General features: G+C 42.0%; 1 protein-coding gene across 2 annotated transcripts; it reads left to right on the forward strand.

The window, feature by feature from the left end:
- Positions 1–354: 354 nt before the first annotated feature.
- golt1a (golgi transport 1A) lies at positions 355–23,463 on the forward strand. Of its 2 annotated transcripts, none has more exons than XM_078283792.1 (5): positions 355–379; positions 866–957; positions 20,833–21,011; positions 22,845–22,908; positions 23,167–23,463. In XM_078283792.1, the coding sequence occupies exons 1-5, from the start codon at positions 355–357 to the stop codon at positions 23,194–23,196; spliced, it is 390 nt and encodes a 129-aa protein (XP_078139918.1). In that variant the 3' UTR covers positions 23,197–23,463. The 2 variants fall into 2 exon arrangements, with proteins under 2 accessions (XP_078139918.1, XP_078139919.1); XM_078283793.1 differs by having other exon boundaries at positions 22,845–22,905; positions 23,146–23,463.
- Positions 23,464–24,285: the final 822 nt, after the last annotated feature.

Here is a 24,285-nt window from a genome sequence, read left to right on the forward strand (position 1 = left end):
GAACAGTATCAGTTAAAACACACGCTCTTGAATGCATCATGAAGGCAAAAGGCGAGATAAATGACATCATCGCGTTCATCCCTATGAAAATAAATCTGTTTGAATGATTGATTGTATCTCTCAGGTATACCTATCCTAAGAGTGGGGGGGAGTCCCCAGTTTATCATCAGGCTCAGTCTGCACCAGCTCTGGTTAATGTTCACCTCACACATCCAGGCTCAAAGGTCACGCTCTGAGAAAAGCAGTGCGCGTTCATTTCTCCCCGTCAATCACAGCGGAAAAAGCGAGACTGCGTTAGAATAGAAAGGGGGGAGGCCGGAGTGAGAAAGAGGAGGGAAGAAATAAGGGATTACCATGGTGGCGATCACAGAGTTTCAGAGTAAGTGCTTCCCCTCCCACAGTTACTCCTTGTATAGTTATGAATGTGTCACTTAAACATTAAACTTAAACATTTCGCTCAGGGACTTTCAAAAATTGTTAGGGTTAGGCTGTAATCCCTTTATTGATGGGGTAGAGAGCAGTGATATGTGATTTAAGAGTGGAAAGATGTGGTTATGAAGACTTTGAACTTTAAGATAAAATACTGCATGGACACCAATGCTACAAAGTTGAGTACTGAGACACAAGGTTGAGGTTAATTCACTTTCAATTCAACCAATTCAGGAAGTGGATTTCTTTTAAAACCATCAAATTCACAAAATTGAGAATGAAAACACTACTATTAACTAGTGAATTGCCATTTCACTTTTGTTTTGTGTTGACTAAATTCAAACCGAACTAACCACAACCTTGCTGGGAGAAATATGTTAGACCTACTCATTGATAATCTTTCACTATTCCCTTGTCTGTTTGTCTGTCTTTCCAGAAATTGGCGCTGGTCTGTCGGGATTTGGTTTATTTTTCCTGCTATTTGGTGTGCTGCTGTACTTTGACTCTGTCTTGTTGGCATTTGGGAATGTGAGTAGCCTTCTAAAGTTCTTAATGGCACACACACAATACCGATTTAATATCCAAATCCAGTAGGCTCATAACCACGTTCAAGAACAGTATCTGGAATTGGAATTTAGCTTGTTTTGTGACACCACTACTCCCACTACTGGCTTTTATGTTAATTTCATAGGACTGAAGACATGTTTTGACCTTTCAGATTAACTTAATACAAGGACTGGCAGTATATGACAGCTAGACAACAGATGTACAGTACCTTGTTTTAAGACACTGACACAAAATGAACAATGACAAAATCAATTATTACACTAATGATAAACAATAGGGGAATGTAAGGGTGACTACAAAATGGTCTGTGTTGATATTCTTCCTCTTCTTCTTAATAATAGTAATAATCATAATCATGATCAGGTGTGTGAAGAGTGTATGTAAAAGTGTAGCCATTGTGAGAATGCCAGGAAACACTGAATTCCCACCAGATTTTCGGTGAAAATCATTACAAAGTCATATAGTATTAAGCATCGTTTTAAGAAGAGGGTCAATAGCAACAAGGAATATTTCCTGAGAACCTTGGAACAACAGAGATCATATATAATTTTTTTGGTCATTGTGTCTGCCCTACTCTATGGTGGATCCACATAGAGGAGGCATGTATCCTTCCACTATGTTCTCGTCTATCAATAAAAATGCTATTTGGCGAATTTTTTATTTTTGATCTAAAAAATATGACCAAACGTCAGTTGAAAACCACAGTAGTGGGATCTGTTGTTGAATCTGTTCACAAATGTGTTAAATGTAAGTTTTCAGGGTATTTTCGTGGCCTCATTCAAATGAATGGGAAGTAAAAATAGCTGCATCCAGTTTATATTATAGTTTTCATGGCGGTCAAGTGCCAAATAACCCCCATGTTAAAACTAAGTGGAATATTGCTTTAAGGTTTTCAATTCTACACTAACCAAAAACCTTTGTAAAGCTGTGTTTGGGGGTGAGAGGAAACCTTGGGTGCATGAGAGTGCGCATGTTATTAGAGTTATGGAGTGGGCACCTTCCATCACAGTTTTTTTTGTTGCATCAGGGCCACAACAGCTCCCGAAACGTAAATTCTGCTGTTTCAGAACCACCTACCTAGTTGCTCGCAGGACTGATCAGAAACTACCTGAACTCAATTCATGACTGATCAGAAACGACCTAAACTCCTACATTTATTAAGGTGACGGTATACTTGCTAAGGAAATTGATTTCTACGATTTTTAACAGACAAAAGGACATGTTTGTGGGAAAAACAAAGGGCCTCATTGGCTTCAGACTCTGCAGCGTGAATAGGCTTGATGGCTGAAAGAGTCAAACTCTTCACACAGCAGCTGCCTGTGTGACTGTCTGCAATTGGTCTAAAATATTACGATTGGTTGTGTTGCCTTGTGGAAAAGCACTTTGATTTCCTTTTCTAGTTGTTTCCATCTCTGTGCTAACATCTGATGGTCAACTCTTCACAATGAATGGTTTGGAGGCTCGGCTTGTTGAGCTTGTTAGAGGATATCTGCAGCTTTAAAACCAATCAAACCAATCTAAATCCTCAGATTCCCACAGCCACGTTTGTCACATTTTCACAGCAGCCGTTGCTGTTGTTCTCTGAGGTTTAGTTCCCGTTATTCCCGGTATTCCTAGGCTATGGTTACATCTTTAATCTTCATGCCCTACTGGTGTTGTGTAAATAAAGGAACAATACACAGCCACAATGAGTATCTTATGCTCACAGTCATATCCGGCGCTATGTTCGACTGTGTTTCTATGTGGGGCAATTTTGACTTTGTTGTTAATACTGCTGCCTTTAAAAAAATAAAAAAAATACTGCTGCCTTTACACTTAGCCCTCAAAATCTCTCCCAGTAATTTCCAACTTCTTCCAATCTCAAAAATATTAGGTTATTGGGACGGTTTACCACTGCTAAACTGAGCTAATCCCTCATCACCAAAGCCAACCATTACGGGAGGTGTTTATATGCAGCAGCTCATAAACAGAATACTTGCTATTACACTAAATTGGTGTGCAGGTGACATAGCTGGTGTTCTTTGCAGCTTTCACGATCAGTAAGTGGGAGAACCTTAACACAAGATCTAAAATCCCAATCCTTCCCTTTTCAAAATTAAATTACCAACTATCCTGAACCATCATAAATCTAATCCAATTTCCACAATAATCTACACTAAACCCCATTCCCTATCCCTTCAAATAAATCTACTCCATAATACTATTGTCTAGACCGGTGGTCCTGAGATGATGTAATCCTTCGCTGTTTACTTGAATATGCACACCTGCATTACGTCCCTACGTCCTACGTCCGAGTTTCCCTCCAGAATTTAACCTGAAAACCTTTCTGTCATGTTGTTACCGTGGTATATACCCTTATGAGTATGTAGTGTTGGGACGTCTTTTTACCGGTGGCAGTCATCTTTTCTTCTGTAAACAAGTTGCACAACACTCGCTGGAAGCTAGAGCATGTGTCGTCAAGCAGTTGGATTGCCGTACGTGTCACCGTAATGCTGCGAAAACTCTGATAGGACGTCATAGTGCGATTATGGTGTATACATGTCTACAATGCACTTCAATAATGCGACTAAAATCGCAATACTCCATGTCTTAATTCGACTATTGCTTACTCCAACTATGAACTTATTTGGGTTAAGGTAATCAGAAAATGCTGTTTACATGGCAGTTTCAGTTTGCAGAGTATTGTCTTAATCGGGTTAATATCGGAATATTGCAGTCCATGTAAACGTGCTCACTGTTTCAAATTTATTTTTTTTTTAGTTTTTAACTCTTCCTGGAAACCCTCCTGTATCATTATTCACTTTGCAGTGCAACCTTTTTGCCCATACGTAGGGGTTAAGTTAAAGATTGAAACTTAAAAAATAACCATTCGGATGTTGTATAATAAATCCTATGGACTGGCTGAAATGAAAAGAAAACACTTCTGTCAATCATATATTATCCTCCCATGGTGTATGACAGTCCAGTATCTGTAAAACAAGGAAACTGTGCTGCCCTTGCAGCGCGTACTCTTGTGCAAAGCTAGACAGCCAGTTAACATTCAAAAGTCCTCCAATAAACACACAAGGCTTGACTTTTCTTGTATTTTACTGAAGTTTTGTTTCTTCTTCTGGTCTTTTGATTTTGTTTGTAAAACTGAAACATTACAGAGATAAGAACATAAATCAGTATACGGACATTAACATATCCAAATAGACGGTAAGTATTATACACATAACTACATAAATGCACAATACCTACCAAAGTATAAAGCGGCATTGTACTGTATAAAAAACACAGCTCAACTACCACAACAGCAACAAGTCACAGTCAATTAGTGAACCAAGCTAGCTACTGCTAACTGCTAGCTAACAGAGCACGTTTTAGCAAACCAATAGAAAAGTTTCTAACATGACATTCCTTAAAAATGCAAGTGTTTGATAATTATTTACACATATTACTTACAGACAAATAGTCTCCAAGGCAGAAGCATATCAGAAATACATTCAGCAACAACATGTATCCAGCATTGTCCGTCTTGCTTGTCTGTGCTCAACTGAAGCAGGCTAAGCTGACGGAGGAGACCGAAGAGGAGAGCAGCCCAGAGACGGAAAGATTGCACACTCTGTCGCTGTTTCCAAGAACCAACAGAGAACAGAGCACTCACTCTGACGCTGTTTCTGAGAACTGACAGAGAACAGAGCGCTCACTTTTTAACTTATTTAACTAATAACTTATTTAAATTATTAACTTAACTTTAAAGGCAGCACACTCCCTGCTTGATATAATAACATTATGTCACTACAGATACAACCAAATTTGAAGGGGAATGTCCTATGGCAGCAATACTTAGAGTCCTTTCACTAAGTCTCTGAAAGAAGGACTACAGTCTCTGAGACCGGCCTTAGAAACACCTTGGCTATCCCATCCTTCACAATCCGCACCTCTACCTTGCGGACCCTCTTGTCACTGCTTGGCAAAGCCTTAACGACCAGTCCCATTGGCCATTCATTTCTGTGGGCCTGGCTGTCTTTCAGTAAGACAACATCTCCTACTTTGACATTTGGCTTGTCTTTTGTCCACTTCCTGCGGCCCTGATACTCTCCTTTCCATCTCTTCCAAAAAGTGTCAGCAAGACACTGTACTTGCTTCCACTGCTTTCCGTACAACTGAGCCGTGCCAAAGTTTCCAGAGGGGGCTAAAATAGCGCTCATCTTCTGAGTAAGGAGCATCGCTGGGGTGAGTACTGCAGGCATATCTGGGTCAGTGGATACGGACACAAGGGGTCTTGCATTCATGATCGCCATCACCTCTGCCATGAAAGTGCTCAGGACTTCATGTGTGAGACGTGTTGGTCCTGTCTGAAGCAGTATTGCGTCCAGAATGCGCCTGGCAACTCCGATGAGCCTCTCCCAGGAGCCACCCATGTGGGAAGCATGAGGGGGATTAAACACCCAGGAGCATCCTTTCTCCTGGAGGTACTTCCTGGCGACTGTTGTGTCGTCTGTATTTATATCCAACTGCTTACAAGCTCCCACAAAGTTAGTCCCTCTGTCCGACCGCAGAAGTTTTGCTGGACCACGAATCGAGAAAAACCTCCTTAGAGCATTGATAAAACTGTCTGTTGACATGGTTTCAATGAGTTCAATATGCACCGCTCTGGTTGACATGCATGTAAAGAGCACGGCCCAGCGTTTGCTATCCGCACCTCCTCCTCTTGTGCGACGTGTCATGATAGACCATGGCCCAAAGACATCAAGGCCAACAGTGGTGAACGGAGGTTCAGGAGTGAGTCTGTCAGCAGGCAGATCTGCCATCTTCTGGTCCTCCAACCTCCCTCGCAGTTTGCGGCAGGTAACACACTTGTGGATGACAGAAGACACCAGACGCTTACTCCCAATTATCCAGTATCCAGCTGCTCGGATAGCTCCTTCCGTAATGTGTCGTCCTTGGTGAACTACTTGTTCATGAAAGTGTCTCACGAGTAGTGTGGCAATGTGATGGGCGTGTGGAATGATCAGTGGGTGCTTTTCTTCTTTCGACAGGTCAGCAGAAGAAAGACGACCTCCGACACGAAGCAGACCATCTTTATCTACAACCAGATTGAGCCTCTTGAGTGTGTTTCGCTTGAGGCATGTCTGTCTGTTTTCAAGACATTTAAATTCCTCCTTGAAGGCTTTGTGCTGGACAGAACGAATGATCACAGCTTTGGCTTGTGAAAGCTCACTTATGCTGGACGTTTCTTTGAAACATTTCCATCCTTTCCTTTCTGCATTGTCTGTCTTTCCTTTGAAGGATGCCGCAACATGAATCAGTCTGGCTATAGTTTGATAGAGTGTTCTCCAGCTTGAGCATCGCTCAAAGTGTTGTGAGCCCAACTGGGACTCTGCTGCCTTGGTTGCTCAATGAGGGTGAAGAGATTGGATTCAGCTGTCTCCGCTGCTTTGTCATGATACAGGAAGGCTGGACCTTCATCCTGTACTCGACCACGTCTTTGCTGATGTCATTATCCTCATACCAGAGGTACCGGAGATAATCTCTGTGGTCTTCTCGGACGACAAAGCAATAAAACATTTGCTGCACATCTGCTGTAAGGGCTGCGGGATCTTTTCGGAACCGCAAAAGAACTCCCAACAGGGTGTTGTTCAAGTCTGGTCCACTTAGGAGCACATCGTTGAGAGATGTTCCACCACATTCAGCGCTTGAATCGAACACAACCCGAATCTGGCCTGGCTTTTGCGGGTGGTACACACCAAACGTTGGCAGGTACCAGTGTTCTTTACCTTTGTCCAAAGGTGGAGCAGGCTCAGCTTGATCATTGTCTAGCATCTTCTGCATGAACTTGATATAGTGATCTTTCATTTCTGGCTTTTTCTCCAAAGTTCTCCGTAGTGAGCGGAGGCGTTTCAAAGCTTGCTCCCTATTACATGGAAGGCGTCGTCTAGGAGACCGGAATGGTAACAGTGCCACCCAGCTGTTTTCTTTATTTTGGCAGACCTCTGCATCCATGATGGCCAGGAAAGTTTTGTCGTCTATTGATAGTGCTGGTTTGTTGTCATCCTTGGACCTGTCAAACACCGAACACCCTAGGTTGTCTGCACTCACGGTGAGACCTGTGTTCTCCTTACATGCAGGGAAGGTTGGACTGTGATGCTGGGTCATGCCACTGTAGTCTTCCTTCACGTGGATACTGTTTGGACATGGTCTGAGAAAGGATGTGCGACCGTTGTGCAGTATGTTTGTTTTGTAGACATTGACCTCTGATGGTTTGTGAACTGTTCCCAAGCACACTTCTCCCACAATGACCCAGCCTAGGTCTAGCCACTGAGCATAAGGCGTGTTGTGGGGCCCGTTGATTTGCTCGCGTACTTTGTGCACCCTAAGGACGTCTCTCCCAAAGAGCAGGAGGATTGGAGCATCTCGGTCTACAGGTTGAATCTTGTTAGCGACTGGCTGTAGGTGGGGGTGATGGTGTGCAATCTCTGGGGAGGGAATTTCTGTCCTATCGTCCGGCACCATGTCACATTCTATTAAGGGGGGTAAGGGAAGCTGTAGTTTCCCATCCATGGACTCAATGATGAAATTAACAGCTCTCCTACCTGAAGTCTCTGATTTCCCGGAACAGGTTCTCAGGGTGTATGGGGTGGAGCTGGCTTTAACTTCAAAGAGGTTGAAGAACTCTGTCTTGGCAAGGGACTTATTACTTTGTTCATCAAGCACCGCATACATTTTAATTGCCTTCTCCTTTTTTCCTGCAGGATATGCTTTCACCGAGCAGATTTTGGAACATGAGTGTGAACTGTCTGCACTTCCACAAATCTCAGTACACTTGGAGGCAAGGGCGGATATTTTATTTCACTGTTGGGGGGGACAATAAACAGAAAAATTTCTCAAGAGCAATTCCTGAAGGGGACACCACAGGTGCCGCCAAAAGTACTGTTGTATTATATGTATATAGAGGTCCATTATGAAACATTTCCATAAGCACTTCATTCCTTTCTTATGAAGATTTTATCAAATTGCCTTTGATATTACTGGGGTCTTTCTACTTGGCGTATCGGTGCACTGAAAAATGATCGGATGTCTGTTTTTCTTTTCTCTGCCATTTTAACTGACCTGGCTGGCTGACAAATAGACACACACACACACACACACACAGCATGCAGGTTATTTACAGTAGTAGGTGAGAAGCAACACCCATTAACTGAACTAAAGCTAATATATGCCTAATTAGATTTAGTTTTCCAGAAAAAGCAGATCTCTAATGTTTTGCTGTCAATGTGTAAAAGTCCAGAACACTATGAAGCCTGCCAGAAACTTACTTCAGGGTCTTTTTTAAGAATTAAGTCTTCATTTATTTCCAAAATTATAAACAAAATTACATAGTGGCAGCCATTTTACATGCAGTAAGAAAAAAAGAATATACTTAGAACCTAATTACGTACGGTAAGTTAATCTTAAATATTATATTATAGAAATATTACTGTTACCATCTACAAAAGATAATTTTGGTATGAAAACCCGCATTTTCATTTAACCAAGTATCCTGTATCATAAATACATGTCTGGCATTTGTAACAAACCAAACCGCTTGAAAATCGGTCGAAAATTCAGTGAGTTATGAGGATTTTAATTGTGGATAGACCTCCTGCCTCCATACACATACATGCATTAGGAGACGCGGCTGCCCCGTACCAACACGTTGACGCACAAGATTCAACCGCGAGGTAATGGAACAAAATGTAGTCTGGTTACAATTGTGAATGTGTTTTATTCTATTGAATGGTAGAAGTAAAGAAAAATGTCTGACACATCCTTTGTTTTAAGTTAACCTTTGCGAAGCAGCTACTTACTGGAGGTCAGCCACCACTGACACACTCCCAGAGATCCTCCACAGACACTCATACCGAGGGCTAATGTGTGTGTGGGGGGGTTCGGGGAGGCAGGTAGGCAGTGGACCAAACCACTGTGAGGCATATGAGAGGGGGGGGCGCAATCTCTAGAAACTTAAAAACGCATTGTTTTGTGTCTATAATTAGCACAAGTGCTTTCAATGCATATTATTATATTATTTAAAATTATATAGTTATGTTTACAATGATATATTGAGGGGGACAACTCTCTGTTTTTCCCAGGAAGGGGGGGTCCGGACCCCCCTGTCCCCCCCATAATTTCCGCCCATGCTTGGAGGTGACTAAAGAAGATGAGCTTTCTCTTTCCTCCCCGCTGTCATCTTTGTCAGCCATAGCACTCTGTGCGGTTATGGGAGGAGGGCCAGGATGCAGTGCCGCAATGTGTTTATCACTGTTGCACTCAAAGCACTTGACAGTCATCTTGCAGTCTTTTGCCATGTGTTGAATGGACCCACAACATCTATAGCAGATGCGATTCTCTCTGAGGTATGCTTTGCGCTCTTCTAAGTATTTTTCTCTAAAGAGCTTACATTTTTTCAGTGGGTAGGGCTTCTTATGTATTGGACACTGACGATCTGGTTCATCCATTTTTCTCAGAGCAGGACTGGTTTGTATGCCTGACGGCTCTGCCGGGATGTCTGTTTTGTGTACAGTCACAGAGGCTTTATTACTGTACTTCATAGGCTTTTCAGTCCTGGAAGAGGCATGACTGCTGGAGGTGGATATAGTGAAGCTCGGACCATTTTTTATCTTTGCCTGTTGTCGAACAAACTTGGAGAAGACAAAGAAGGGAGGAAAAGCCACTCTGTAATCCTCCTTGTACTTGCTTCCAAGACTTGTCCATTTTTCTTGGAGGTTATAGGGGAGCTTTTCCTCTATTTGTTTTACCCCACGAGCTGTATCCAAATACGAGAGCCCTGGTAGAGCACCGTCCTCCTTAGCACACTCCAGTTCAAGGAGAATGTCACTTAGCTCTCTCAGCTTAACATTATCTCTATTGGTCAGTGTTCAATCTTTTTGAGCAGTGCGTCTTCGATGACCTCTGGTGTCCCATAACACTCTTCCAGTCGTTGCCAAACCATGTTGACACCTGCTGCGGGATTGAGGACATGCACTGCACGAATTCTCTTTGCCTGTTCTGACGATTCAGCTCCAAGCCACTTTGTCATCAGGTCCAGTTCTTCCCTGGCTGAGAGATTCAAGTCCTTGGTAGAACTTAGAAAAGAGGCTTTCCATGACCAATAATTTTCAGGTTTGTCATCGAATTGCAGAAGACCAGCACTCACCATTTCTCTCCGGATGAGGTATCCTGTAAAATCTTGTGCACCTTTAGGCTCAGGTAAGTATTCTTTTTCAGGATTGACTGTGTGCTTCGGAGTACTATGAGGGTAAGTCTTGCTCGGACACATATTCATTGTTGACTCTTCCTGTGTCTTTGTAAACTGGTTGTGTGTTGCTTTGGATACCATGATAAGTTACTGGTTTAGTGTCAGGTATTTCCAATTTATTTATTTTTATCCCATGTGACTCCACTGCTACGTGTTTCGAAGGCAGTTCCGTAAAGAACTCCGACTGTTGTTGAACGTACTCACCAGTGCGTTGGACTGTACTGAAGGGCTCGTCTTCAACGTAGGGTTCTCGAACGAGCTCCCCGCTTTCAACTTTGGCTTCCTCATAGGCTGTAGCTTCAGCCTCAGCTGCTGCAGCAGCTCTTTGGCACTGGAGAAGATGGAGACTAGCATCGTAGTTAGCCTTTTGTTTTAGCAGGCTTGCTTCCAGGTCCGCTCTCTGTTTCATCATGTCAGCTTCTCTTTCGGCGTAAGCTAGTTGAGCCCGGGCAGCTTTTGCCTTAGCATAGGCTTTTGTGGCTGAAGAGGCTGTTGATGATGATCGCTGAGAGGGTCTAGTGGATGCTCTAGATGACTGTGACTTAGCATCAAATGCTCGAGGAGGCTCCTTCCTCTTGGTCACTTGATCTACAACCTCTGCTTGTTGTTCTCCACTAGCTTCATTTTGCTGCATAGTGGTGTCTTCCTTAATATAATTTCTTCCTGAGCGTAGACTCATGTTTGCTGAGTATTGTTTTCGAGTGCTTAAGCCCGCCGTGCTCTTGTCTTTTTACTGTGCTGCCCTTGCAGCGCGTACTCTTGCAAAGCTAGACAGCCAGTTAACATTCAAAAGTCCTCCAATAAACACACAAGGCTTGACTTTTCTTGTATTTTACTGAAGTTTTGTTTCTTCTTCTGGTCTTTTGATTTTGTTTGTAAAACTGAAACATTACAGAGATAAGAACATAAATCAGTATACGGACATTAACATATCCAAATAGACGGTAAGTATTATACACATAACTACATAAATGCACAATACCTACCAAAGTATAAAGCGGCATTGTACTGTATAAAAAACACAGCTCAACTACCACAACAGCAACAAGTCACAGTCAATTAGTGAACCAAGCTAGCTACTGCTAACTGCTAGCTAACAGAGCACGTTTTAGCAAACCAATAGAAAAGTTTCTAACATGACATTCCTTAAAAATGCAAGTGTTTGATAATTATTTACACATATTACTTACAGACAAATAGTCTCCAAGGCAGAAGCATATCAGAAATACATTCAGCAACAACATGTATCCAGCATTGTCCGTCTTGCTTGTCTGTGCTCAACTGAAGCAGGCTAAGCTGACGGAGGAGACCGAAGAGGAGAGCAGCCCAGAGACGGAAAGATTGCACACTCTGTCGCTGTTTCCAAGAACCAACAGAGAACAGAGCACTCACTCTGACGCTGTTTCTGAGAACTGACAGAGAACAGAGCGCTCACTTTTTAACTTATTTAACTAATAACTTATTTAAATTATTAACTTAACTTTAAAGGCAGCACACTCCCTGCTTGATATAATAACATTATGTCACTACAGATACAACCAAATTTGAAGGGGAATGTCCTATGGCAGCAATACTTAGAGTCCTTTCACTAAGTCTCTGAAAGAAGGACTACAGTCTCTGAGACCGGCCTTAGAAACACCTTGGCTATCCCATCCTTCACAATCCGCACCTCTACCTTGCGGACCCTCTTGTCACTGCTTGGCAAAGCCTTAACGACCAGTCCCATTGGCCATTCATTTCTGTGGGCCTGGCTGTCTTTCAGTAAGACAACATCTCCTACTTTGACATTTGGCTTGTCTTTTGTCCACTTCCTGCGGCCCTGATACTCTCCTTTCCATCTCTTCCAAAAAGTGTCAGCAAGACACTGTACTTGCTTCCACTGCTTTCCGTACAACTGAGCCGTGCCAAAGTTTCCAGAGGGGGCTAAAATAGCGCTCATCTTCTGAGTAAGGAGCATCGCTGGGGTGAGTACTGCAGGCATATCTGGGTCAGTGGATACGGACACAAGGGGTCTTGCATTCATGATCGCCATCACCTCTGCCATGAAAGTGCTCAGGACTTCATGTGTGAGACGTGTTGGTCCTGTCTGAAGCAGTATTGCGTCCAGAATGCGCCTGGCAACTCCGATGAGCCTCTCCCAGGAGCCACCCATGTGGGAAGCATGAGGGGGATTAAACACCCAGGAGCATCCTTTCTCCTGGAGGTACTTCCTGGCGACTGTTGTGTCGTCTGTATTTATATCCAACTGCTTACAAGCTCCCACAAAGTTAGTCCCTCTGTCCGACCGCAGAAGTTTTGCTGGACCACGAATCGAGAAAAACCTCCTTAGAGCATTGATAAAACTGTCTGTTGACATGGTTTCAATGAGTTCAATATGCACCGCTCTGGTTGACATGCATGTAAAGAGCACGGCCCAGCGTTTGCTATCCGCACCTCCTCCTCTTGTGCGACGTGTCATGATAGACCATGGCCCAAAGACATCAAGGCCAACAGTGGTGAACGGAGGTTCAGGAGTGAGTCTGTCAGCAGGCAGATCTGCCATCTTCTGGTCCTCCAACCTCCCTCGCAGTTTGCGGCAGGTAACACACTTGTGGATGACAGAAGACACCAGACGCTTACTCCCAATTATCCAGTATCCAGCTGCTCGGATAGCTCCTTCCGTAATGTGTCGTCCTTGGTGAACTACTTGTTCATGAAAGTGTCTCACGAGTAGTGTGGCAATGTGATGGGCGTGTGGAATGATCAGTGGGTGCTTTTCTTCTTTCGACAGGTCAGCAGAAGAAAGACGACCTCCGACACGAAGCAGACCATCTTTATCTACAACCAGATTGAGCCTCTTGAGTGTGTTTCGCTTGAGGCATGTCTGTCTGTTTTCAAGACATTTAAATTCCTCCTTGAAGGCTTTGTGCTGGACAGAACGAATGATCACAGCTTTGGCTTGTGAAAGCTCACTTATGCTGGACGTTTCTTTGAAACATTTCCATCCTTTCCTTTCTGCATTGTCTGTCTTTCCTTTGAAGGATGCCGCAACATGAATCAGTCTGGCTATAGTTTGATAGAGTGTTCTCCAGCTTGAGCATCGCTCAAAGTGTTGTGAGCCCAACTGGGACTCTGCTGCCTTGGTTGCTCAATGAGGGTGAAGAGATTGGATTCAGCTGTCTCCGCTGCTTTGTCATGATACAGGAAGGCTGGACCTTCATCCTGTACTCGACCACGTCTTTGCTGATGTCATTATCCTCATACCAGAGGTACCGGAGATAATCTCTGTGGTCTTCTCGGACGACAAAGCAATAAAACATTTGCTGCACATCTGCTGTAAGGGCTGCGGGATCTTTTCGGAACCGCAAAAGAACTCCCAACAGGGTGTTGTTCAAGTCTGGTCCACTTAGGAGCACATCGTTGAGAGATGTTCCACCACATTCAGCGCTTGAATCGAACACAACCCGAATCTGGCCTGGCTTTTGCGGGTGGTACACACCAAACGTTGGCAGGTACCAGTGTTCTTTACCTTTGTCCAAAGGTGGAGCAGGCTCAGCTTGATCATTGTCTAGCATCTTCTGCATGAACTTGATATAGTGATCTTTCATTTCTGGCTTTTTCTCCAAAGTTCTCCGTAGTGAGCGGAGGCGTTTCAAAGCTTGCTCCCTATTACATGGAAGGCGTCGTCTAGGAGACCGGAATGGTAACAGTGCCACCCAGCTGTTTTCTTTATTTTGGCAGACCTCTGCATCCATGATGGCCAGGAAAGTTTTGTCGTCTATTGATAGTGCTGGTTTGTTGTCATCCTTGGACCTGTCAAACACCGAACACCCTAGGTTGTCTGCACTCACGGTGAGACCTGTGTTCTCCTTACATGCAGGGAAGGTTGGACTGTGATGCTGGGTCATGCCACTGTAGTCTTCCTTCACGTGGATACTGTTTGGACATGGTCTGAGAAAGGATGTGCGACCGTTGTGCAGTATGTTTGTTTTGTAGACATTGACCTCTGATGGTTTGTGAACTGTTCCCAAGCACACTTCTCCCACAATGACCCAGCCTAGGTCTAGCCACTGAGCATAAGGCGTGTTGTGGGGCCCGTTGATTTGCTCGCGTACTTTGTGCACCCTAAGGACGTCTCTCCCAAAGAGCAGGAGGATTGGAGCATCTCGGTCTACAGGTTGAATCTTGTTAGCGACTGGCTGTAGGTGGGGGTGATGGTGTGCAATCTCTGGGGAGGGAATTTCTGTCCTATCGTCCGGCACCATGTCACATTCTATTAAGGGGGGTAAGGGAAGCTGTAGTTTCCCATCCATGGACTCAATGATGAAATTAACAGCTCTCCTACCTGAAGTCTCTGATTTCCCGGAACAGGTTCTCAGGGTGTATGGGGTGGAGCTGGCTTTAACTTCAAAGAGGTTGAAGAACTCTGTCTTGGCAAGGGACTTATTACTTTGTTCATCAAGCACCGCATACATTTTAATTGCCTTCTCCTTTTTTCCTGCAGGATATGCTTTCACCGAGCAGATTTTGGAACATGAGTGTGAACTGTCTGCACTTCCACAAATCTCAGTACACTTGGAGGCAAGGGCGGATATTTTATTTCACTGTTGGGGGGGACAATAAACAGAAAAATTTCTCAAGAGCAATTCCTGAAGGGGACACCACAGGTGCCGCCAAAAGTACTGTTGTATTATATGTATATAGAGGTCCATTATGAAACATTTCCATAAGCACTTCATTCCTTTCTTATGAAGATTTTATCAAATTGCCTTTGATATTACTGGGGTCTTTCTACTTGGCGTATCGGTGCACTGAAAAATGATCGGATGTCTGTTTTTCTTTTCTCTGCCATTTTAACTGACCTGGCTGGCTGACAAATAGACACACACACACACACACACACAGCATGCAGGTTATTTACAGTAGTAGGTGAGAAGCAACACCCATTAACTGAACTAAAGCTAATATATGCCTAATTAGATTTAGTTTTCCAGAAAAAGCAGATCTCTAATGTTTTGCTGTCAATGTGTAAAAGTCCAGAACACTATGAAGCCTGCCAGAAACTTACTTCAGGGTCTTTTTTAAGAATTAAGTCTTCATTTATTTCCAAAATTATAAACAAAATTACATAGTGGCAGCCATTTTACATGCAGTAAGAAAAAAAGAATATACTTAGAACCTAATTACGTACGGTAAGTTAATCTTAAATATTATATTATAGAAATATTACTGTTACCATCTACAAAAGATAATTTTGGTATGAAAACCCGCATTTTCATTTAACCAAGTATCCTGTATCATAAATACATGTCTGGCATTTGTAACAAACCAAACCGCTTGAAAATCGGTCGAAAATTCAGTGAGTTATGAGGATTTTAATTGTGGATAGACCTCCTGCCTCCATACACATACATGCATTAGGAGACGCGGCTGCCCCGTACCAACACGTTGACGCACAAGATTCAACCGCGAGGTAATGGAACAAAATGTAGTCTGGTTACAATTGTGAATGTGTTTTATTCTATTGAATGGTAGAAGTAAAGAAAAATGTCTGACACATCCTTTGTTTTAAGTTAACCTTTGCGAAGCAGCTACTTACTGGAGGTCAGCCACCACTGACACACTCCCAGAGATCCTCCACAGACACTCATACCGAGGGCTAATGTGTGTGTGGGGGGGTTCGGGGAGGCAGGTAGGCAGTGGACCAAACCACTGTGAGGCATATGAGAGGGGGGGGCGCAATCTCTAGAAACTTAAAAACGCATTGTTTTGTGTCTATAATTAGCACAAGTGCTTTCAATGCATATTATTATATTATTTAAAATTATATAGTTATGTTTACAATGATATATTGAGGGGGACAACTCTCTGTTTTTCCCAGGAAGGGGGGGTCCGGACCCCCCTGTCCCCCCCATAATTTCCGCCCATGCTTGGAGGTGACTAAAGAAGATGAGCTTTCTCTTTCCTCCCCGCTGTCATCTTTGTCAGCCATAGCACTCTGTGCGGTTATGGGAGGAGGGCCAGGATGCAGTGCCGCAATGTGTTTATCACTGTTGCACTCAAAGCACTTGACAGTCATCTTGCAGTCTTTTGCCATGTGTTGAATGGACCCACAACATCTATAGCAGATGCGATTCTCTCTGAGGTATGCTTTGCGCTCTTCTAAGTATTTTTCTCTAAAGAGCTTACATTTTTTCAGTGGGTAGGGCTTCTTATGTATTGGACACTGACGATCTGGTTCATCCATTTTTCTCAGAGCAGGACTGGTTTGTATGCCTGACGGCTCTGCCGGGATGTCTGTTTTGTGTACAGTCACAGAGGCTTTATTACTGTACTTCATAGGCTTTTCAGTCCTGGAAGAGGCATGACTGCTGGAGGTGGATATAGTGAAGCTCGGACCATTTTTTATCTTTGCCTGTTGTCGAACAAACTTGGAGAAGACAAAGAAGGGAGGAAAAGCCACTCTGTAATCCTCCTTGTACTTGCTTCCAAGACTTGTCCATTTTTCTTGGAGGTTATAGGGGAGCTTTTCCTCTATTTGTTTTACCCCACGAGCTGTATCCAAATACGAGAGCCCTGGTAGAGCACCGTCCTCCTTAGCACACTCCAGTTCAAGGAGAATGTCACTTAGCTCTCTCAGCTTAACATTATCTCTATTGGTCAGTGTTCAATCTTTTTGAGCAGTGCGTCTTCGATGACCTCTGGTGTCCCATAACACTCTTCCAGTCGTTGCCAAACCATGTTGACACCTGCTGCGGGATTGAGGACATGCACTGCACGAATTCTCTTTGCCTGTTCTGACGATTCAGCTCCAAGCCACTTTGTCATCAGGTCCAGTTCTTCCCTGGCTGAGAGATTCAAGTCCTTGGTAGAACTTAGAAAAGAGGCTTTCCATGACCAATAATTTTCAGGTTTGTCATCGAATTGCAGAAGACCAGCACTCACCATTTCTCTCCGGATGAGGTATCCTGTAAAATCTTGTGCACCTTTAGGCTCAGGTAAGTATTCTTTTTCAGGATTGACTGTGTGCTTCGGAGTACTATGAGGGTAAGTCTTGCTCGGACACATATTCATTGTTGACTCTTCCTGTGTCTTTGTAAACTGGTTGTGTGTTGCTTTGGATACCATGATAAGTTACTGGTTTAGTGTCAGGTATTTCCAATTTATTTATTTTTATCCCATGTGACTCCACTGCTACGTGTTTCGAAGGCAGTTCCGTAAAGAACTCCGACTGTTGTTGAACGTACTCACCAGTGCGTTGGACTGTACTGAAGGGCTCGTCTTCAACGTAGGGTTCTCGAACGAGCTCCCCGCTTTCAACTTTGGCTTCCTCATAGGCTGTAGCTTCAGCCTCAGCTGCTGCAGCAGCTCTTTGGCACTGGAGAAGATGGAGACTAGCATCGTAGTTAGCCTTTTGTTTTAGCAGGCTTGCTTCCAGGTCCGCTCTCTGTTTCATCATGTCAGCTTCTCTTTCGGCGTAAGCTAGTTGAGCCCGGGCAGCTTTTGCCTTAGCATAGGCTTTTGTGGCTGAAGAGGCTGTTGATGATGATCGCTGAGAGGGTCTAGTGGATGCTCTAGATGACTGTGACTTAGCATCAAATGCTCGAGGAGGCTCCTTCCTCTTGGTCACTTGATCTACAACCTCTGCTTGTTGTTCTCCACTAGCTTCATTTTGCTGCATAGTGGTGTCTTCCTTAATATAATTTCTTCCTGAGCGTAGACTCATGTTTGCTGAGTATTGTTTTCGAGTGCTTAAGCCCGCCGTGCTCTTGTCTTTTTACTGTGCTGCCCTTGCAGCGCGTACTCTTGCAAAGCTAGACAGCCAGTTAACATTCAAAAGTCCTCCAATAAACACACAAGGCTTGACTTTTCTTGTATTTTACTGAAGTTTTGTTTCTTCTTCTGGTCTTTTGATTTTGTTTGTAAAACTGAAACATTACAGAGATAAGAACATAAATCAGTATACGGACATTAACATATCCAAATAGACGGTAAGTATTATACACATAACTACATAAATGCACAATACCTACCAAAGTATAAAGCAGCATTGTACTGTATAAAAAACACAGCTCAACTACCACAACAGCAACAAGTCACAGTCAATTAGTGAACCAAGCTAGCTACTGCTAACTGCTAGCTAACAGAGCACATGTTTTAGGAAACCAATAGAAAAGTTTCTAACATGACATTCCTTAAAAATGCAAGTGTTTGATTATTTACACATATTACTTACAGACAAATAGTCTCCAAGGCAGAAGCATATCAGAAATACATTCAGCAACAACATGTATCCAGCATTGTCCGTCTTGCTTGTCTGTGCTCAACTGAAGCAGGCTAAGCTGACGGAGGAGACCGAAGAGGAGAGCAGCCCAGAGACGGAAAGATTGCACACTCTGTCGCTGTTTCCAAGAACCAACAGAGAACAGAGCACTCACTCTGACGCTGTTTCCGAGAACTGACAGAGAACAGAGCGCTCACTTTTTAACTTATTTAAGTAATAACTTATTTAAATTATTAACTTAACTTTAAAGGCAGCACAGAAACACTTCTGTAAATGATATATTATCCTCGGTCTAGGACAGTCCAGTATCTGTAAAAACATGAACAACTCTCTTCCGAAGATAGCAGAGAACTAAGTCTCAAACCTGTGACATCATTGAAACGTAAAATTTTTACATAAAAGACAGAATAAATTACAGCATATTAAACTATAGAGATGTAAAGCTAGGCCTATATGTGAACAATTTACAGATAAACATGACCAATCACATACAACTAGATTAATAACACATAAGTGGGCCTCCAACATTTATGGATTTCATGTCTGAGATATTTCATATGACAGACATAATTATTTTTTCAGGGTGTAGCCAATGACCAAGATTAGATTGCACTCCAATGGGGGTATCCAAAGGTACCTGTTCAATTTCCTAAGCATTGTAAATCCCTGTAAAGTGGTTGTTATTCCTCTCGTCAACAATTTGTGGCACAATAAATGCTACACTGGTGAACTGTAAGATGGATAAAAGCTTTTTCACAACACCCAATGTTAGCTGCATATCAAACGTTCCATTGGTGTTTTCTGTATTCTACAAGCTTGAATATATAACCGTTATATTTCAATAAAGCTTTAAGTATAATAATTGACCTTATTCCCACGGCAGCCATTTTGAACACTCTGGGTGGAAACTCTACCTGGAGGACTGGCATATAAAACTAGTGTTACTGCAACATATAAGTGAAGATGTCAGACCAAATAGTTATCAAATTAGCTATCATCTTGGTTTAGCAGGTATAGCTGACTAGCTAGTTAGCTACTAGTTATAGCCTACCTAGGCTAGATTCTGGTTGCTAGCTATAGCAACGTATATCACCTTAAAATGTGAACTATAGCCCTCCGTATTCTTGAGATCCATTCATTTCTAATACATTTTTCAGTGGGGAATCTGTGAAATGATAAATGTTTGTCCGATTCCTGACAGTTGTATGTGTATTTTGGTACACAACAGTAGGACAGAGCTGGGGGGCTGTATTTGCTCTTCCCACCCCGAATGTGACATAGTTCAAAATGGGCGCTTTGGGATAAGGTCTACAGCATCTGTCTTTATTATTTTCTTGACTTGATTATGTCATTGACATAATCCGTTGGGACCTAAGCTGATTTGCTGGCTTGGCAAGCACAAGAAGGGATGAACATTTAAAGCTGTCATGAACTTCTGTAGTTCTCAGGTAAAAATAATTTAGGGAAAAATACTGTCTCAAAAAGGGCCCTGCAGATGCACCTATTGCCCAGCTGAAATTTATCCCATAGCTACAGCTATCATCTTGTGTCACAATTGTGGGTTTCATTTTGAAAATCAGGGAAAACTTCAGGATTCCAAAATACATAAGTTGACGGTCCTTTTAGAGATCTGTTGAGGAAGAAGCTGAAAAGTACTATACTAAGCAACATTCCTATATGCTCACGACCCATATTTACACCTTTAAGTGCCTAAAACTCAAGAATACTGAATCTGGTTCACCATTATTAGATTAAACTATAAGAGTAACATCTTGTGTGGTTCTCACAGACCTGTGAGCCTGGAATGTACAAATTCCCATATGTCATAGATAACATTGACCAAGTGGCCTTGGCAAAATAATAGCTTGTTGTCTTCTAGAAGAAGCTGGTCGCCTCCTATTACGCATCTCCTTAAAGTGCTAGAACTATAATTATCATTGGTTGTTCAATCTTGTTCATATGACCTTATACCTTTTGACCAATGCGTTACTATATTCTATCTGTATTAACATAATCATGAATATTCAACACTGTAAAACTCTGTGTAATCATCCACATTTTGAGTTCCTTTGCTCCTAACCTGCAGATTGAATAAACCTGTCAAACTGCCACTCTCTCATCCCGAGTTTTCTTACCACAGATCTAAAGGGACCTTTAGAGATCTTCAGTAGAGGCAGCTAATCCCCAAAAGTCTTTGGCGCTGAAAGAAGAATGAAAAATTTTGAGTTTGAAGATACTGTATGTAGGTACAGTATGGATGAATTTTATGTTATTTTAATTCCCTTTCTTCTAGATCCTCTTCTTGACAGGCTTGGCATTTATAATTGGTTTACGGAGGACAGCCCAATTCTTCTTCCAAAGACACAAGTTTCGAGGCTCTTTCTTCTTCCTGGGAGGTGTGGTCCTGGTGCTGTGCCGCTGGCCAGTCATTGGTATGCTGGTGGAGAGTTATGGATTTGTGCTCTTGTTCAGGTAAATTCAGATGAGGGTGTTTCTGGGAGAGAAATGGGTTAGACCAGAGGGAGCCAATTTTGAGCAGAGTAAGAAAATAAGACCATTGAATTTCAAAAATGTATTTGTCACACATAGACTCCCAAACCAGTGATCTTTTCTTTTGAAATCCCACCATACTAGTGTGGAGAGAGGAAAAAGATTTGCGCTTTGTTCTTGTTGACCGTTACCGCCACACGATAGCGCCAAAGCAAATGCATGCACGTCACAAATTTGAGGTAGGGGATACAAACTTTGGCCTAACACCCGATCTATGTTTGGAGCCACCAGTGTGTAGTACTGTCCAACTTGGGAACCGGGTGAAGATGGTATCCCTGTGAGCCGGTTCCTATCAACGTTTTTTCCGGCTAAAAGCTAGCAAGTTTTTCCTTGCCACTGTGCTTATGTTTGCTCTCGGAGATTTGGGGCCAGCGTTTTATTTGTACAACAAATACAGTTGACTTTGACTTACCTGTCAACCGAGAGGGACAAATTTAGTAAATTCAAATCTTTCATGCAAAACACAGCTCTGCTCGCTCAATCTAGCAGTTACCAAAACATTCACAACAGACAAAAATATTTTTTGTCAGCATAGATTAGCCACTACCTTTTATGCAAAACACAGCTCTGCTACCTCAGTCTAGTTGTTACTGAAATATTCGCTGGCAATTTTTTTTTGTCACACATAGATTAGGATTATATATAATCCATCCATAATCCATCCTGTATCATACATAGGATGGATTATGGCTGTTTCCTGTCATCTCTTCTCACCTCTTCTTGGATATATTTGTTTTCTCTCTGCAGTTTGCAGGCTGGTCAGGACTAGTCTAAACTCTGTGTGCATGTGATTGACAGGCAGGTGGGGATGCCTTCTTGCAGAGAGCTGTCCTGATTGGTTGTTAAGATTCAGGCATCCCGAGATTTTGGAGTAGCTGATTACGGGGCCTGGGACAGTCACAGAGACCACATTTTTTCTCAGAGCATTTGATTTATTGATAACTGTTGGACGGTTAAGATAATTTCAACAAATAATACCAAACTGGTTCTAAAAAACAATAGCCTACCCCAGCTTTAAATTACGTTACCATGATGGTGAGCTGACAAGCCAAAATTAACACAACCAAAGAAAAAAAGTTAATAGTAACACACTTAGCATAAAACCAAACCGCACAAAACAATGTTGGAATGCAATTATTATGCCACAAATTAATGTCAAGTAACTTGTTTTAAATTTTCATATGATTATTTACCACAAAGATGTTGGGAGTTGACCTGCTGTGACAAAAGGGGTAGGGAAATTTTTAGATGTGCAGTGATGCAATCCCATGATGCAATTCAAATTTAAAGATAATAATATCTTAATAATGATAATAATAATATTGGTAAATCACTATAAAGAGACCTTTCTGTTATAAAATACAGACAATAGTACTGTTTATTAACTGATATTTCGTGTACATTTAGACCACGTGGAATATGAAATCTAAAATGCTTCGTGTGTAAAATAAATGCCACAGCAAATATGGAAGAGTGTGCGACTATTTATTTTGCTATAGTTTATCATTGCCATTAGTCGGCACCTCTTTGGGGTTGTGTGTTGTTTTTTGTTGCTGTTGTTTGAATTTTTATTGAAAGCTTATGCTGTAGGGCACTGGAGGCAGAAAACTTCAAAACATCATGTTGGCTCACCCACTTTACCTCTCTACTGGTTTTTATCTCCACAGCCTGCAAATAAAACATTTTATAGTATAAGTGACAGTATCTGTTGAATTTCCCGCATTTCCTAGCACATTGTTGTCTTCCCCTCTGTAGGTCCTTCTTCCCTATGGTTTTGGGATTTGTGCTGTCAGTTGTGAATATCCCTTATCTAAATGCGGTGAGTAGATGGCAACTGTAAACAGTATTCGCCAGAATTGACAAATGGTCAGTCTGGCCCTGCTTATTGCTTATCTCAGCAACAAAAAAAGTATGTGAGTTCCAGTACTGCTTGACATGATTAACGCTTCTTAGACTTTTGAACAATGAAGTTAAGATTTTCCACAAAGTAATTTCTCAGTGGGTGGTAATTGTAGGTTTTGACCCAATAGTGTTGTTTGTTGTTTGAATCCTTAAGTATCTCTTCTCTTTCTTTCAGCTGCTTGGAAGCAGTTCCTCCATGGTCTGAGTAGATGCTGTTGGAAGACATGAAGGAAGACAGGAATGTGATACAGCACTACAGGAAAGTTGGCTGCCCTTTGTCAGGAACTGGGTGTGGTGAGGGGGGAATTGTGATTAGTGACTATTGGATAACTTAATTTATTGGCCAGTAGGAATGATAATGTATTTATAAAATATACTGTATTTTTTTGTATATGGTCACATTTAATAGTAATAGTAACTTAATCAAGTAGTCAAATAATCTGCTTAAATCTGCTCATTATTTTAACTTAAAAGCTTACTGATTGAAAAATAGTATGCAGTTATATCTGTTTTCCATCTCTAATTTGAAAACTTCAGTAATACCATGACCTCCTTTATTTATACTATAGCACCATGACTCCATATAATACTTAAAAAGGCAATCACTTATTTTAACAATTTTAAATGTTGAAAATAAAAAAGATGTCACTTGTACTAGTTTACATACTGAATAACATTTGATCATGATTAATTTTAGATAATAAACTTGTATTAATGGACCTCAATGTATTGTATTTGGACAATAAAATGTTAAGTTAAAGATATACAGTAAGTTCTACTTAAAGATGATTAAAGTTTGTTTATACTGTCAAGCATGACAAGGTACATCATTTGGGGATTCCCTTTTACTTGGTACTGTTGGTATAACACATTCACTTTGGGGATTGTTTGTAGCGAGACCTGTTAATTATAGATGTTTACAATCATACCTGTAAGACCAATAAATGCTGTACACTTTGACACATTGAGGAAGGCCATGCACTCCTGATGCATACATACATAATGCCAGTGTGCAGGCTTACTCCTCAGTTCCACAGTTAAACCAATATGGGCCGATACTGATGATACTGATAAAAAATGCAAGCATCCATTCTTTCCCCCAGAATTGTATTCTTGTCAGTGTAGAAAAGCCTCTGCAACAGCATTTAGAAAGAAAGGGGTAGTAGCTGACTCACCACACCTGTTCAATGTTAGGGAAATTAGGCCTTGGAAGAATTTATTTACAAAAACCTAATTTAACAATGAAATGAAATGAATAAAATGTGCAAAGAAAATAAATGTTTCCAGACAGTGT

The sequence above is a fragment of the Centroberyx gerrardi genome, chromosome 5 (genome assembly GCF_048128805.1).
Source record: "Centroberyx gerrardi isolate f3 chromosome 5, fCenGer3.hap1.cur.20231027, whole genome shotgun sequence".
NCBI lineage: Eukaryota > Metazoa > Chordata > Actinopteri > Beryciformes > Berycidae > Centroberyx > Centroberyx gerrardi.